Source organism: Hyla sarda, chromosome 1 (genome assembly GCF_029499605.1).
Source record: "Hyla sarda isolate aHylSar1 chromosome 1, aHylSar1.hap1, whole genome shotgun sequence".
In the NCBI taxonomy this organism is placed as follows: domain Eukaryota; kingdom Metazoa; phylum Chordata; class Amphibia; order Anura; family Hylidae; genus Hyla; species Hyla sarda.
In genome coordinates this window covers 475,164,242-475,180,630 of record NC_079189.1, presented here as the reverse complement: position 1 = coordinate 475,180,630, position 16,389 = coordinate 475,164,242, and the positions used below count along the sequence as shown (strand labels likewise).

Here is a 16,389-nt window from a genome sequence, read left to right as displayed (position 1 = left end):
GACTAAATTAACATTCAAAGGGGGTTATTCAAGTAAACATTTTTATGTTAAGTGCTTAGAGTGAGAGACAATAAAAAATAAATAAAAAACTTACTTGCCACTTATCCACCAACCTTGTTGTTCAGACAATGGCCCTCATTTACTATTCTAAACCCGACTTGTTTTGTCTGTTTTTTTTGCGCATCTTTGTCTGCGACATGTCGCCAACATCGTGCGCCAGTCTGTGACACGATGCAACATTTTTTCCCTACAGACCCGATGTGGATTCTCCCAAACCCGAAAAAGGGGCGTAACCCAACATTTCTGAGCTTTCCCACGTATTTATAAAGGTTTCCAACATGAATTTGTTGAATTGTTGTGGATTTTTTCCCGACAACTCAGAAGAGTTGGAAACCAAAACCTACAAAACCCACGTGCGACAAACAGGATGCGACATAATAATAAATACCAGGGGAAAAAAGCAGTCGGGTAAGAAAGCAAGATAGACTTACAACCCAATTTTCTAAGTAAATGAGGGCCAGTATGTTCCTAACTGCTCAGGGTTTTCTATTCTCCATCCTGATATGCAGGAAATGCCAGTTCAGCCAATCACTGGCTAAGGTGGGTCACAGCTGAAGCTAGGAATAGGCTTAACTGGCATTTTTGGCATGGCATGATGGAGAAAAGTAAGGTCTGCACAGCTAGGATTGAACTGCACAAAAGACTATTTTGATGGATCAGTGGCACGTGAGTACGTATTTTCTTTACTTTGTCTCCCCACTATGAACACTCTTATATATAAAAGTATTTACTCGCACACCTTTTATCATACGACATAGAATCTTGTTGTAGATGTAAATAAGTGTTGTTACTTTCAATTAATATTATAAATAATGCAGGGAAGGTGCAAGTACTGTATACTGGTAGTGTTAAACAAATGTCATTGGAAACATTACCTAACATGAGATATGAATTTGTGTGGCATCTGATTTAGTAATAGAAGGTTATAAATCCTCGGTGACGCTCTTTTGGTACCATTTCTAGACTGGATCTGCATGTTAAACAGCCCGCAATGTATCTAATCAATTCCTCACATGAATGTTTTGAATATAAAATAGAACTACAGGCTGCACATAACTATGCATATATTGTCTTCTCCACGTATTATCCACTCATTGCATCTTATATGTCAAGGGAATACATGTTTCCTTTCTTTAAAATTATTGTAACACCAAGTCTTAGCTAGGGCTTTCAATGTTTGCGGTGGAAGGGGGCTGTAACAGAGCAAGATGGAATCAAGGTATTTGTAAATCAATGGTAGCAAATGTTTCATTTACAAGAATAGTTGACATATTACATATAGAAGAATGTGCTGCTTACATAATGTATATGAATTACTATCAATCATGGTATACCCCCCCCCCTCCCTTATTCTAAACCTGCACAGATACTGGATTAAGCCCTTATTTAGCTGGAAAATTACACTATGCATAAGGTAAAATAATTATAATTTTTGATATTTTTTTAAAATGTGCATGGTTTTATTACATTAACTATTCAGAAGGGTGAAAAAGTAATTGGTTTTGCTTTGCTTTTTTCTGGTTGTTTAGTTTATTGTTTGAGCAATTTTTTATACACCCTGCTAGATACATTTGGTGATTCCCACCTGTCTTTGCATATATAATAGGTACTTTGTGGTCTCTCGCTGCTATTGATCTCCACAGTGTTCCCTCCATGGTGGACAGCTATTTCTCATTTTGTCTGTTTCCGTGGGAATAACCAGAGCTGAGCTGTTTGCCAGCTCTACAATAGGACACCACATACTACTCCCTGCTTTGCCATAACATAAGCCAGGAGAAAGTTCACTGTACTGAACAGGCTGGCACTGTGCTGGGGGATATTTTACACACTACAATACTATAGATGGCATGTGAAGGAAGAAGGGGTTATTGATGTACTGTGTAAGCGAGGTGCTATGTGAGCAGGAACAGATTAAACTATAGCAGGGTGACTTTAAAGGGAAGCTGGTTCCCTTGCACTAAACCAAGTACACGGGGTATAGTACACCAGATTAAAATTATGTATAATTTACCCGGATTGGTGCCACTGTTCTGGAGACACAGGGTGCATTAGGCTCTGTAGCTAATATGCAAATGTGCTCCTTTTAACAGTGCAAGTTGGCATCCCCAGCATCCCTGCCTCTGTCCTCTCTGCTCCCATATACCTGCCCACCTTGTGAATATCCATGGCCCCCTTCACCCATGTAACTGCTCTTTGGGTAGGCATATCAGAGAGGACAGAGCTTTGATTTTACCTTTCATGTAAAGCATGGATACTCTGGAGGAGGCAGACAAACAAATACAGGACCGCTATAATATTACAAACATATCGGTACATTTATCCTGTATCCATTGCAAAAATAACCTTCAGAAAAAGTCTCTTTCACAAATATTTCCTTATATCATCATGTGTAATAACTAACAGCATCTATCAGATAAAGGAATAAAATAAAAAACAATGGGGAAGAGTTATCAAAACCTGTGCAGAGGAAAAGTTGACCAGTTGCCCATAGTAACCAATCAGCACGCTTCTTTAATTTTTAAAATAGCCTCTGAGAAATAAAAGAAGTGATCTGATTGGTTGCTATTGGCAACTGGTCAACTTTTCCTCTGCACAGGTTTTGATAAATCTCTCCAAATGGGCCTAAAATCTGAAGCTCTCCTGCATGGGTCGCTGCCACAGACTGCAAGCTCCTAATCACAGAGGAGCCCCTGTATTGTGGGCACTTTGGATACTGTTGTTCTATGTATGATTCTTTTATTCAATTAATAAGAAAATATGATATAAGATGAAATAAGAAAGTATTTGAAGAAAAATACTTTAATGCATGTTTTTCAGTAGATACATTGCAACAATGCACAGTCCAGGCTCTCTCCTGCAAATAGCACCTGATAAACCCTGCCCCCATTTCCTGCATTAAGTCTTGGTGTCTCTGGTTCTAGGGACATAATTCCTCTAACAACAGATAGTGGGCAATAGGTTTATGGACAAGTGAGACAAGACATTAGGGCATTTTTCGGCAGTATGGGCTCTGTTTTAGTAAATGATGTGTTTTACAAATACGTCAGAAATCACCTAGGCTGTCAACTGGGAGAAAGTTGTTTAAAACAACACTGACCGTTTAAAAGATGTATTGCTTCATAGAGATGCACTTTAAAGTGCTACACGTTCATCTTTTCTAAATTCTCAGTGTTTTTGCTGGAAACTGAGGGTGATATTCTATATATGCTGTCATTTTGCTTTCAATAATGCCTCTCATTTAATTTCAGTGTAATATTGTTTTTTTTAGTGCACAGTAGAAAAGAAAACATCCAGCACCATTGGTCTCCAATAATAACTTGTAATCACATGTACATCCACAGCATTCAGATCTGATGCTTTGCTGGATTTTATTTTTCTACTATGTACCTTCAGGCTGTGGCACCCAGTCATTCGTGCACGTTCCTGGACTTCAAGGAGGGGGAGAGCTGGATGTTTGACTTTGCCTTCAAGTTTTTTTTCTGGAGTTGAATTTATCATTTGACATGATGTGCCATGATAACACTATGTTAGAAATGGGTCCCCATGGCTTCTCTTAAGGGGGTTTCCCAGCTACAGGAAGTGCCATGAATGCCCGACATATAACACTCCTCCCTCTGGGATACCTACCTATTGAGAGCATGGGGACCATTTGCTTAACTTTAGTCTGAAACTTAGCTTATCTGGAATGAAGAGAGCTATGCAGGTGCATGGTTACCTCTATAGTCAGGTGGTAGAGGTGGATCCTGTGTGGATATTCCATAAATGTCAAAGATTGGAAAACCCTCTAAACTATGGTAATCTATGTTAAATCAAAAACTAAACAGTTAAAGGGGTACTCCGCCCCTAGACATCTTATCCCTATCCAAAGGATAGGGGATAAGATGTCAAATCGCCGGGGTCCCGCAATATAGCAAGCAGCACCCACCTGTAACTGCTTCTGGAAGCGCTGGAGGTTCTCTGGCTAATTCCTCCCGACCACGGGGACGGAAGACCGTGTGACGTCAGACTTGCATTGAGGGGGCGGGACGTAACATCAGATGGGGGTGGAGTCGTGACGTCACAATCTTCTGTCCCCGTGGTCGGGAGGAATTAGCCAGAGAACCTCCAGTGCTTCCGGAAGCAGTTAAAGGTGGGTGCTGCTTGCTATACTGCAGGGGGTCCCCATCGGCGTGACCCCGGCGATTTGACATCTTATCCCCTATCCTTTGGATAGGGGATAAGATGTCTAGGGGCGGAGTACCCCTTTAAATTACACAAACTCTGTCACATCTTTATTTGGCACAGTATTGTTTATGACATGTGTTAGAAGGGGCCCAGTCCCAGATTTTGCATTGGAACTCCCTAGCTTCAGAGACAACTCTATACAGAGTACAGACCACTGTAACCAACATGTGTATTCTTCTTTTCTATTCAGTTTTACTATTAGATAGGTCCAATTTTAAGAGGATGGTATTTTGGTTACATTATAAAATATATTTTATTCCATAGCAGAATGATTTAAAGTGTTTCTGTCATTGTACAAAAAAACTTATATCACAGGGACAAGTCAAAAGTTGGGGATCGGTCAGAGTCTGAATAGTCAGACCCCCAATTGTTTCTAGCTATAGCTAAGAGAAGTGTGTGGCTATAGTTTAAGCTTCACTCCATGGCTCCCTGTGATATCCGTTTTGCTGAACTAGACAAGATCTATTAGAAGCCTGTGGGGTTCGTCTCGTGCAGAGAAAATTGAACACACAACCCTCGATAAAACGATAACGATAAAAATTTTGACAGGTTGAAACGTTTTTTCACGATGACAGGGACAATTAAAGTGGCTTCAAAAACTCTATAGACTCTTATATTCCATTTTTTGTACATCTATTGGTATAGTCAAGTTGTCAGTCACATAATTTATGTAACTTTCTGTGTTTATTATATATAAATGCATTTAACATATTCACCATGATGACTACAGGTGTAGAAAAATGATTTCATGTTAAAGTATATGCCTTTACTAATTTAGAATTTTTTATTTAAAATTGAAGAGATGTATGATGTGATTTTACTTATTGAATAAAACATTGGTGCAGCTACTGTTATGATGGATGAATGAAATCAAAAGAATATACCCAGACACAGTATATCAGCTAGACATTACTAGATTAAATAATAATACTATAAGGATCTGTGAGCTGGGATAACACAATTCTCATAAAAAAGGACCACCATGGCTGGGGGAGGCATCTTAATCACTTTAACAGTGGGTGCAGACTTCTGATCTCCTCAAGTGGCATTGGTCTCAATGGTGCCTTTCATGCAGGATACAATGCAAGAAATGGCCCTTCAACCTAATATCACTTCTGATCAGTGCTGAAAGGGTTCAGATTTAAAGTGCCGTAATAGCCCTATCACTGTAGGAATTTGTGGAGGGCTCTATTTTCTATGGTTATATCCCGCTTACATGTCAAGAGATGCTGTAGATGAAGGTGGAAATTTCTCTTATGTAAATTACCAGGAATCTGTCACTGTAGTCGAGTAGTGGAAGACACATTGATGTCAGCGATGTGTTGGTATTATATGACTATGGTGTCCTTTTTCTATAACATACAGTTTATTTGTTGCAGTGCGATGTGGTTGTCTGGTGTACTTATGACCCCCATCCTCTGGTGAGTGACAGCTTTCTCCCTATTACTGTGCATAGGAATAAAGCTGTTGTGAATCCACCGCGTTCCTAGCTCACAGTGATGACATCGCTCTGCAACTAATAAAATACCTTTCACAAAGATGACCCCTTAGTCACACAAATGACACACAGATGAAACCAGCATCTGTCACCACGTCATGCTGTGCTCAGAGAGGGCAGCATGAATGCGGTGACAGATTCCCTTTAAGATTGCATGTGTGATATAATAGGGCACAGTGACATTGGACGTATGAGTAGGAATGACAGTATGAGAAAAGCTAGCTCTGCATGTTGTAAACTCCAGTCGGAAGGTTACACACCCCAGAAAGTACATAAAGGCTTTATCCTTCTAAACATTTGCCAGTAAAAAGCCTTAATGTGCACAATGTAAGACATTGATGGTTACATAGTGTTTAATGAAATAAACCTAATGAAAGCCACTTGGTATTTCATCCAGCTAAATTTACCCTCTGGGGAATTCTTTTATAGACACAGCCTGCAATTCATTTAATCAGGGAAAAGGAAATTGATAACCCACGCTGGCATTTAAAGTGTCATTTATTTTTATCTCTCAAATCACCCCTAACAGCTCAGAGTCCTGCTTAGCATAGGAGGGGAGTAGAGGGAGACTGTCTCAGTCAGCTGTTGAATATACATGCGAATCACCAAGCAATCCAGACTGCTGTTATTCTAGAGATAACACTTTACAGCAGGTAAATCATTCTGGGGGATGTGGGCATTCAACACTATATGGATGATGTTGTGTATGCTACGTTCTTTCTCTTTGCCATGAGACATTTACTTAATGTTCAGTCTGGGAGTTATCGATTTGGCGTATCAGCACCTTTTAGAGAACATTTAGACTTTTCCTTGAAGAATTTATACAATAGTAAAACCTGTATGCTTAAGAATTTTTTTTTATTCTTGCTTTGTACTCATTATAGTGGGGGGAAAATTCTCTATAGGACTTTATTAAAAATGTTGCTTAACTTCTCTTCTACAGCCACCACAGTATTCTATGTGAACTCTATCTTCCTACACTTGTACACAACCTTTATGATTTTCCCTGCAGACTGCCTTTTGTGTGCTCTTTTACTACAAGGTTTTTCCCCCCCTTTCAGCTGGTGTGTAACTCACTCTCCCCCTGTACTGCGGTTATCTCTAGGGAGTAGGAAGTCCTTCTGACTTATATGCTTATGTTATTTTTCTCTAAATAGCAAACGTTTAATGAAGAATCAATACATGAAACAGCTTCCTGGTGCTGTATTTTAAAGAAATCAGCTCAGTTTTTCTAATCCTTAATAACCCCTTTAAGGTATCCATGCACATATTAGAATATAGTTGATGAACATGGATGATTGCAACCAAAATTATGGTTGGTTAGGTGAAATCTAATAACAAACAATCAATACATTTTTGGCCAATTTGTGCATTGATCATGATCATGTGTAGCCAATATGAATCACTGTAACAGACAAAACTGACTTAGTTGGCCCCTCTGTCTGGCAGAGGCTCTTTCCACTTTCTTAAAGTAATCATGGGTACTTGTTTTTTGTTGAAAGCAGAAGAAATTCTTGTTGGCTGAATGAACATTTATCCAACATTTTTCTTGTGTATAGCTGTCTTAATACACATAAAAACATAGAAACATAGAATGTGTCGGCAGATAAGAACCATTTTGCCCATCTAGTCTGCCCAATAATCTGAATCCTGTCAATAGTCCCTGGCCCTATCTTATATGAAGGATAGCCTTATGCTTATCCCATGCATGTTTAAACTCCTTCACTATATTTGCAGCGACCACTTCTGCAGGAAGGCTATTCCATGCATCCACTACTCTCTCAGTAAAGTAATACTTCCTGATGTTACTTTTAAACCTTTTCCCTTCTAATTTAAAATGGTGTCCTCTTGTGGTAATTTTTTTCTTTTAAATCTCCTCTCCTCCTTTACCGTGTTGATTTCCTTGATGTATATAAAAGTCTCTATCATATCTCCTCTGTCTCTTCTTTCTTCCAAGCTATACATGTTAAGGTCCTCTAATCTTTCCTGGTAAGTTTTATCCTGCAATCCATGTACTAGTTTAGTAGTTCTTCTCTGAACTCTCTCTAGAGTATCTATATCCTTCTGGAGATATGGCCTCCAGTACTGTGTACAATACTCCATGTGAGGTCTCACCAGTGTTCTATACAGCAGCATGAGCACTTTTCTCTTTCTACTGCTTATACCTCTCCCAATACATCCAAGAATTCTGCTAGCGTTACCTGGTGCTCTGTTACATTGTCTGCCTACTTTTAAAGGGGTATCCTGGCTTTAGACATTTTATCCCCTATCCGAAGGATAGGGGATAAGATGTCTGATCGTGGGGGGCCCGCCACTGGGACCCCCCTGTAATCTCCCTGCAGCACCCGCATTATGTGCGGAGCTGCATCTCCAGGCTCGGAAATTGGAAGTCGAAAGTGGGCCCCTCGCAGTCAGACATCTTATCCCCTATTCTTTGGATAGGGGATAAAATGTCTAAAGCCGGAATACCCCTTAAAGTCTTCTGAAATAATGACTCCTAAATCCCTTTCCTCAGATACTGAGGTCAGGACTGTGTCAAATATTCTATATTCTGCACAAGGGTTTTTATGCCCCAGGTGCATTATCTTGCACTTATCCACATTAAATTTCAGTTACCAGAGTTCTGACCATTCCTCTATTTTACCTAAATCCTTTTCTGTTTGACATTTCCCTCCAGGAACATCAACCATGTTACATATCTTTGTGTCATCAGCAAAAAGACACACCTTACCATCGAGACCTTTTGTAATATCACTAATGAAGATATTAAACAAAATTGGTCCACGTACAGATCCCTGAGGTCCCCACTGGTAACAAGACCTTGCTCTGAATATTCTCCATTGACTTCAACACTCTGTTGTCTGTCACTTAGCCACTGCCTAATCCACTCAACAATATGAGAATCCAAGCTCAAAGACTGTAATTTATTGATAAGGGACAGTGTCAAAAGTCTCACTAAAATCTAGATATGCGAGGTCTACTGACCCTCCGCCATCTATTATTTTAGTCACGCAGACAAAAAAATCAATAAGATTTGTTTGACATGGTCTCCATGAAGTGAACCCATGTTGTTTTTCATCTTGCAATCCATTGGATTTTAGATGTTCCACAATCTTATCCTTTAATAGGGTTTCCATTAATTTTCCCACTATTGATGTCAGACTTACTGGTCTATAGTTGCTTGATTCCTCTCTACTACCTTTCTTGTGAATAGGCACGACATTTACTAATTTCCAATCTTCCCGGACAACTCCTGTTACCAGTGATTGGTTAAATAAATCTGTTAACAGTTTTGCTAGCTCACCACTAAGCTCTTTTAATAATTTTGTTTGTATCCCATCAGGCCCCTGTGACTTATTTGTCTCAACTTTAGACAGAAAACGTAGAACCTCTTCCTCTGTAAATACACATGCATCAAAGGATTCATTAGTCTTCCTCCCTAATTGAAGTCCTTTTCCTTCTTTTTCTTTTGTAAAAACTGAACAGAAGTATTCATGAAGGCAGTCGGCTAGCCCTTTATTCTCTTCTACATACCTTCCTTCCTTTGTTTTTAATTTAGTTATTCCTTATTTAAATTTCCTTTTTTTGTGTATACATCTGAAGAATGTTCCAATGTAACAAGGGTTCTTTACATTAAAAATTGAATACAACAATGTGACTCTATTCATCTATTGAACTAGTTTGCCATCTACTATTTCCTCTACATTAAATTTATACCATTATTGAAAAGTTAAGTGACAGCATGTTGCTTGCTTATGCTATTGTCAAATCAGTTGACATTGTGGACAGTTTTTGTGGATAAACCTATTATAAGGCACATTATAGACTCATTTCATACAGCTTTAGCTAAACATAGAAATTGAGATTGTTTAAAGTTAACAAAATGTGTTCTTAAAAAAGTCAAAAGTTTAATGGTTTTCAAGTCCATCCAGCACTAAATATCAACAAGTGGAATATGTTCCATCCATCCCTCTAGATAACACATTTATATAATAGGTTACTGCTATTTCAAAATGGAAGGTTTCCACTTACTGTCAACTTGGAGGTGCAGATGCTGCTATGTGCAGACAGTGGAGTCACTTCTCTTTGCTTCTTATTTACAGACCTAGAATTGTGGTATTTGTGTTTCTTTCTCCTTGACCGATGTCTTTCTCCTTTAGATTGCTCCCTTGCTCTGAATCAGGATAAATAAACTATTACACTTCTGAAGATGTTTAAGAGATTGAAAAGTAGAATTGAACATAATAACCATAAAAGATAATTTTAGGCCAATAAACCTCTGCTTATTCAGACATTATTTTCTCTCTTTTGAATGTGTTCCACTCTAGCATGTTCAATAAAGGAATAGTTTTTTTTGCATTACATCACATTGCACAATTTAAAAAGAATATTTTTTCTCCTCTGGCATTTAAGTGTAACGGCTGTAGCAATCTATCCTGGTTTAGAATTCTTAGCTGTTTTTTTAAGTGTGTAGATACAAAAGCATGGGTCTCATTTATCAAAACTGTCTAAAACTGACCTCTGTGAAAAATGAAAGCTGTGCTGTGATTGGTTGCTATGGGCAACAAATACAGTTTTTATTAAACATTTTGATAATTTCCCCCCTATGGGGGAGAATGGCCAAGACTGATGTTTTGTGCGCTGGTGCTATATAAAAAATGAGCCGACCGGACCGAACGTTTCACTCCGGTCGGCTCATTGAAATGAATGACATACGGCAGCGCATACGGTAACATACGGGAGCGCGAGCTTTTAGCTCCCCCCTGCCGTATGCGCTCCCGTATGGGACAAAACGTAGTGTGGACCCAGCCTTATCTAGAAATAGAAAAACAGAGATAATTTCTTATCTGAATAGCAGTACATCTTTCATTGGATTGTGTGTGAAATTACAACTTGGCTTCATTCACTTCAATGTAACTGAACTGTAATACCACATACAACCCAAGGACAGGTGTGGTGTTGTTTTTAGAAGAAATTGGCTCTGTGTTTCTAATCCTGGATATAGATAATACTATATACTGTCATATATCAGAGAATTCAATACTAAAGTTAAAAAATTCCCTTTCCCCGAAATGGACCCCTACCACCTCCGGGCCCTATAGCAACTGCTACAGTATGGCCTCTACTGCTAAAGCTATGCCAGGGTAGATAGATAAGTACAATTTAGGCTACATATGTATGAGGGCCCTCTGGTGTATGTGCTCTCCCTGGCTGGATCCTGGACAAAAGGAAGGATCCACATGGGCTTTCAATTATCCAATAATTTTTTGGTTTATTTCTCCTAGGATGGGTTTCCTGCTATTGTTTGATTAGGGAATTTCCCTTTTGAGGCAGTTTTCTTGAGAGTATCTGTCAGGCCCAAGGCCTGATTATTAAAATTCTATATGTGTATTATAATTATAACTGTGTGATGTATTATCCAAGACATGGGTGAGAGGTCATTCAGACGGTGTATCCTTTGTTTTTTGTGTATTGCATTTTATTGGAGGTCTGGCTGTCTGGTATCTCCTTTGAAGTCATACACCCTGGTCCCATCATATAATCAAACAGATAAGGGGTCAGGAAGGGAGATGCCCCACCTGGTGGGATCAGAGGGGAGGAGGGGAATGGAGTTTCCCTCCAAAGAAGCAGAGATAAGATTTAAAATGCTGGACTCAACTTTTGTTCAAAGCTGTGCCACAACCTGACAAGACCATCCTAAGAACAGCTCTCTCATGGACTGATATATAATCATGCTGTAAGAACTTCATCTTTTGTTTTCTGAACTTGCCTTGCTAAACTCTTTTATATAGTTTTATACCTGTATGTCATTTGTTTCTGTATTTTTATATAGTCAGCACCGTGATACCTTTTATCAAATTAAATGTTTAACCCCTTAAGGACACATGACGTACTGGAACGTCATGTGTCCGCTCCCAATCTATAACGCGGGGTCACAGTGTGGCCCCGCGTCATAGCGGGTCGGGCCCGGCCTCTAACAACGGCCGGGACCCGTGGCTAATAGCGCGCGGCATTGATCGCAGTGCCACGCGTTATTAACCCTTTAGATGCGGCGTTCAAAGTTGAACGCCGCGTCTAAAGTGAAACTGAAACCATGACGGTTACCTCAGTGGGCTGTTCGGGATAGCCGCGGCGAAATCGCGGCATCCCGAACAGCTTACAGGACAGTGGGAGGGCCCCTACCTGCCTCCTCACTGTCCGATCGCTGAATGACTGCTCAGTGCCTGAGATCCAGGCATGAGCAGTCAAGCGGCAGAATCATCGATCACTGGTTTCTTATGAGAAACCAGTGATCAATGATAAAGATCAGTGTGTGCAGTGTTATAGGTCCCTATGGGAGCTATAACACTGCAAAAAAAAAGTGAATAAAGATCATTTAACCCCTCCCCTATTAAAAGTTTGAATCACCCCCTTTTCCCATAAAAAAAAAATACAGTGTAAATAAAAATAAACATGTATGGTATCGCCGCGTGTAAAAATGTCCGAATTATAAAAATATATCATTAATTAAACCGCACGGTCAATGGCGTGCGCGCAAAAAAATTCCAAAGTCCAAAATAGTGCATTTTTGGTCACTTTTTATATCATGAAAAAATGAATAAAAAGCGATCAATAAGTCCTATCAATGCAAAAATGGTACCAATAAAAACTTCAGATCACGGCGCAAAAAATGAGCCCTCATACCGCCCCATACACGGAAAAATAAAAAAGTTATAGGGGTCAGAACTGACAATTTTAAACGTATTAATTTTCCTGCATGAAGTTATGATTTTTTCCAGAAGTACGACTAAATCAAACCTATATAAATAGGGAATCATTTTAACCGTATGAACCTACAGAATAAATATCAGGTGTCATTTTTACCGAAAAATTTACTATGAAGAAACGGAAGCCCCCAAAATTTACAAAACTGCGTTTTCTTTTCAATTTTGTCTCACAATGATTTTTTTTTCCGTTTCACCGTAAATTTTTGGGCACAATGACTGACGTCATTACAAAGTAGAATTGGTGGCGCAAAAAATAAGCCATAATATGGATTTTTAGGTGCAAAATTGAAAGAGTTATGATTTTAAGGGGTTAATTAATCAGCTCTGGTCTTTGATCTCTAAATATATGAGCTCACCTTTCTGAAGGCAGCTCTGGTGGAAACACGTTTATCTAAGGGTTAATTTGGTGACTTGCTGGGACTAGTAGTGGATACCCAGAGGTCTGGCGGTTTTGACCCTTGCACCATCACACTCTCTCTAGCGTCTTAGCTGGACCAATAGGGTGTGATCGTGACAACTGGTGGCAGCGTCGGGATATATTTAGAGATTTTTAGTGCTTGCTGGATTTTACCTATAAGGAAATCTTAGCACTAAAAAGAAATTGCATACATCTTCTTGTGTGTAAATTCCAAAGACAGAGCTCAGTGCTGGTTTAAAAGACATACAAAAAGAGTGCAAGACAGTTCTGTCCTCCCCATCTCCTGTTTTACCTCATCTGTCTCATCTCGTAAACATGGAGGCATATCGCAAGCAGTCCAAGCCTGCACTGGAGCTAATGTGCCAAGAAAAGGACATCCCTACTGCTGGAAAGAACAAGGAACAACTTATTGCTGATCTTGTGGAGTATGATGCCGTGCAGAAGAGCTGAGGGACATGAGACAAAGTCCTACAGCTGGAACTGCCATCCAAGGACTGATATCTCCTGAGGAATACAACATTACTTACTCCCCATCAGGACAGTACTCCACATGAGGCCTTGGACTCTTATATGCGGACTGCCTTACAGCACCTTGGAATGTGGATGCCAATATGAAACTCCAACTGCTTCTCTACCAAACTGCAGAGAGAGAGGCACAGAGATGAGCTGCAGAGAGAGAGGCACAGATACAAGCTGCAGAGAGAGAGGCACGAGCCGAAGAAAGAGAGGCGGCAGAAAGAGAGGCCCAGAGAAGGCATGAACTGGAGGTTCTGAGCCTGAGAGGGGATGCTTCATCCGCACAGAGTGATGTGCAGCATCACGGTGACCACAAACCCCGCTTGGAACATTTCCCCATGTTGGAGAAAGATGGTGATCTGGATGTGTTCCTGAGGGGATTTGAAAAGGTTTGCTGGCAGTTCCATCTACCTAAGGAACAGTGGGGACAAAATCTAACCCCACGGTTGGGAGGGAAAGCTCTGGATGTGTTTGCTTCGCTTCCCTCTGAAAGTGACCAGGACTATGAGGCAATAACATTTTTCCTGCTAAATAGTTTTAATCTGACTCCAGAGGCTTATCGGAAAAGATTTAGGACTTTGCAACAAAGCGCCACAGAAAGCTGCACTGAACATGCAGTTCAGCTAAGGACTGCATTCAGGCAATTGACTGGGGGCCTACAAGTCACTACCCATGAGGCCCTGGAGGACTTGATGGTCCTTGATCAGTTTCTCCAAACACGGAGCTTTGAAGCCAGAGAGTGGATATTGGACCGCAAGCCCAAGACAGCAATGGAAGCAGCAGAACTTGGAGATGACTTTGCCAACAACCGGGCACCAACAGCAAAGTGTGGATCTGCACAAGCTGGAGCAAGTACCTGGAGGGGAGCCACACACCCACAGAGCACAACCAGCAGCATCAAGCCAGCCGGAAAATTCTTGCCATCAGCACCAAAAGCAACAGGAGCCACATTGGGTCAGGGGGATACCCGCCGATGTTACAGATGCAACAATATTGGGCACCTGAGTGCCACTTGCCCCAACAAAAAGAATTCTCCACCAGTAGCCGGAGGACACACAGCTGTTCTTCTGGTGTCCGGAGCGGTGGAGAAAAGAGCAGATAACCTGCAGAGTGTAACTGTGGGTGACCAGGTGACTGGGTTTGCGAGATTCTGGAGCCTCCTTTACCTTGGTGCGGCCTGAAGTGGTGGATACAGAGGACATCATCCCTGGAAGAACCATGGCTTTAAAAGGAATTGGAGATGTGCGGCCTGCTGTGCCCATGGCTCGTGTGTACCTGGATTGGGGTACAGGCAAAGGTTTGCGGGAGGTGGGGGTCTCTGAGGACATCCCTGTTAATGTTCTGCTGGGGAATGATTTGGGTCGGATGCTCTGTCATTATGCTTGGGAGGACACTACCTGCACACCGGAAGAGCTAGGAGCGAGCCCTGTTCATTCTGAGGTACTGTCCGAGACTTTGGGAGACACTGCGAGATGTTGAAACTGGGAGGGAGTGCATGGGATTGATAATTGTTTACCTGTGACTGAACAAGTAATGTTTTCCAAAAGTGAAATGGGGTGTATTGTAAAATGTGGTGACAATGCATTGCCAATGCCAAAACCTAGTGGAGATGGGCTAGGGGGAGGGGTTGGTGTGCCCCTGGTGACATGTAAGGATGAGGGACCAGCAGTGAGTGATATGTCCCAATCCTGTGAGCCTAAGGAGGAGAAGGGAAGGAGTGATAGCCCTGTGTATGATGCCTGTATTGTTATGTCTGGAACTGAGGGGGAGGAAGGTAAACCCCAGGGAGGCATACCAATGGTGGCAGTGGTAACGCATCAGCAGCATGCCAGGGCTGCAGCTTTAACAGGAAGGGAGGATGGTGATGCAAGGAGCAAGCTGTGTGTCTTGCAAGCCCCAGCAGAGTAAGGTGGAGATGCTAGTTCACCTGGGGGAAATGTGCTCCCTGATACCACGAGATGGGGGGAGGAAAATTAGCATTTCTGGGAAGCTCTGCGCAGTGACCCTTCCCTTGAAGGGCTGAGACAACGTGCTGTACATACAGGTGTTGACACAGATGGGCATCGGGTATATTGGGAAAATGATATCTTGTACTGGGAGTCCCTTTCCAAAGGCATGCTAGGGGCCCAGGAGAGAGAAAGGCAGTTAGTGGTTCCGAGGCAGTACAGGAAAGAGCTGTTGAGGTTGGCCCATGAGACCCCCCTGGCAGGACATTTGGGAGTGGCCTATGCGGTCATAGAGAAGGAATGTCTAGCTGTGGTCTGGGCTTTGCAAAAATTACAGCCATACCTGTATGGCAGGGATTGTACTGTCATAACTGATCACAACCCTCTACATTGGTTGGACAGAGTGTCCGGTTACAATGGCACCTTGAAACAAATGCTAAAAACATTTGTAGAATCGGAGGGCAGAGACTGGGAAAAGTATTTACCCCATCTGTTATTTGCTTACAGGGAGGTACCCCAAGAGCCTACAGGTTTCTCGCCCTTTGAGTTATTATATGGTCACAAAGTGCGGGGACCCCGAGATTTAGCTAGGGAAGAATGGAAAGGGGGGCTACCTGCCCCTGAGACTTCTGTGGTGGAGTATGTTCTGAGATTCAAGGAAAAGGATGCAGACATTGACCGGGCTGGCACATGACAACCTCACAGCAGCCCAGTCCAGGCAGAAGTATTGGTACGATAGCGTCAGGGAGAAATAGATGAGTAATGGAGACGGATCTATCAGCCTGGAAAGGCAAGATCTCTCTGTTCCCATCTTAAGGGGGAGGTATCAGGCCAAAGGCCTGATTATTAAAATCCCATATGTGTATCATAATTATAACTGTGTGATGTATTATCCAAGACATGGGTGAGAGGTCATTCAGACGGTGTATCCTTTGTTTTTTGTGTATTGCATTTTATTGG

The 16,389-nt window shown here is 41.3% G+C and overlaps 1 protein-coding gene across 1 annotated transcript in view; it reads right to left on the bottom strand.

Annotated features, from left to right (window-relative positions):
* Positions 1-16,389, bottom strand: part of SRRM4 (serine/arginine repetitive matrix 4) — a 147,121-nt gene that overhangs the window by 28,411 nt on the left and 102,321 nt on the right. Inside the window, exon 8 of the mRNA XM_056537215.1 lies at positions 9,815-9,956. Coding sequence (XP_056393190.1) covers positions 9,815-9,956 — 142 coding nt within the window. The remainder of the gene's footprint in view (positions 1-9,814; positions 9,957-16,389) is intronic.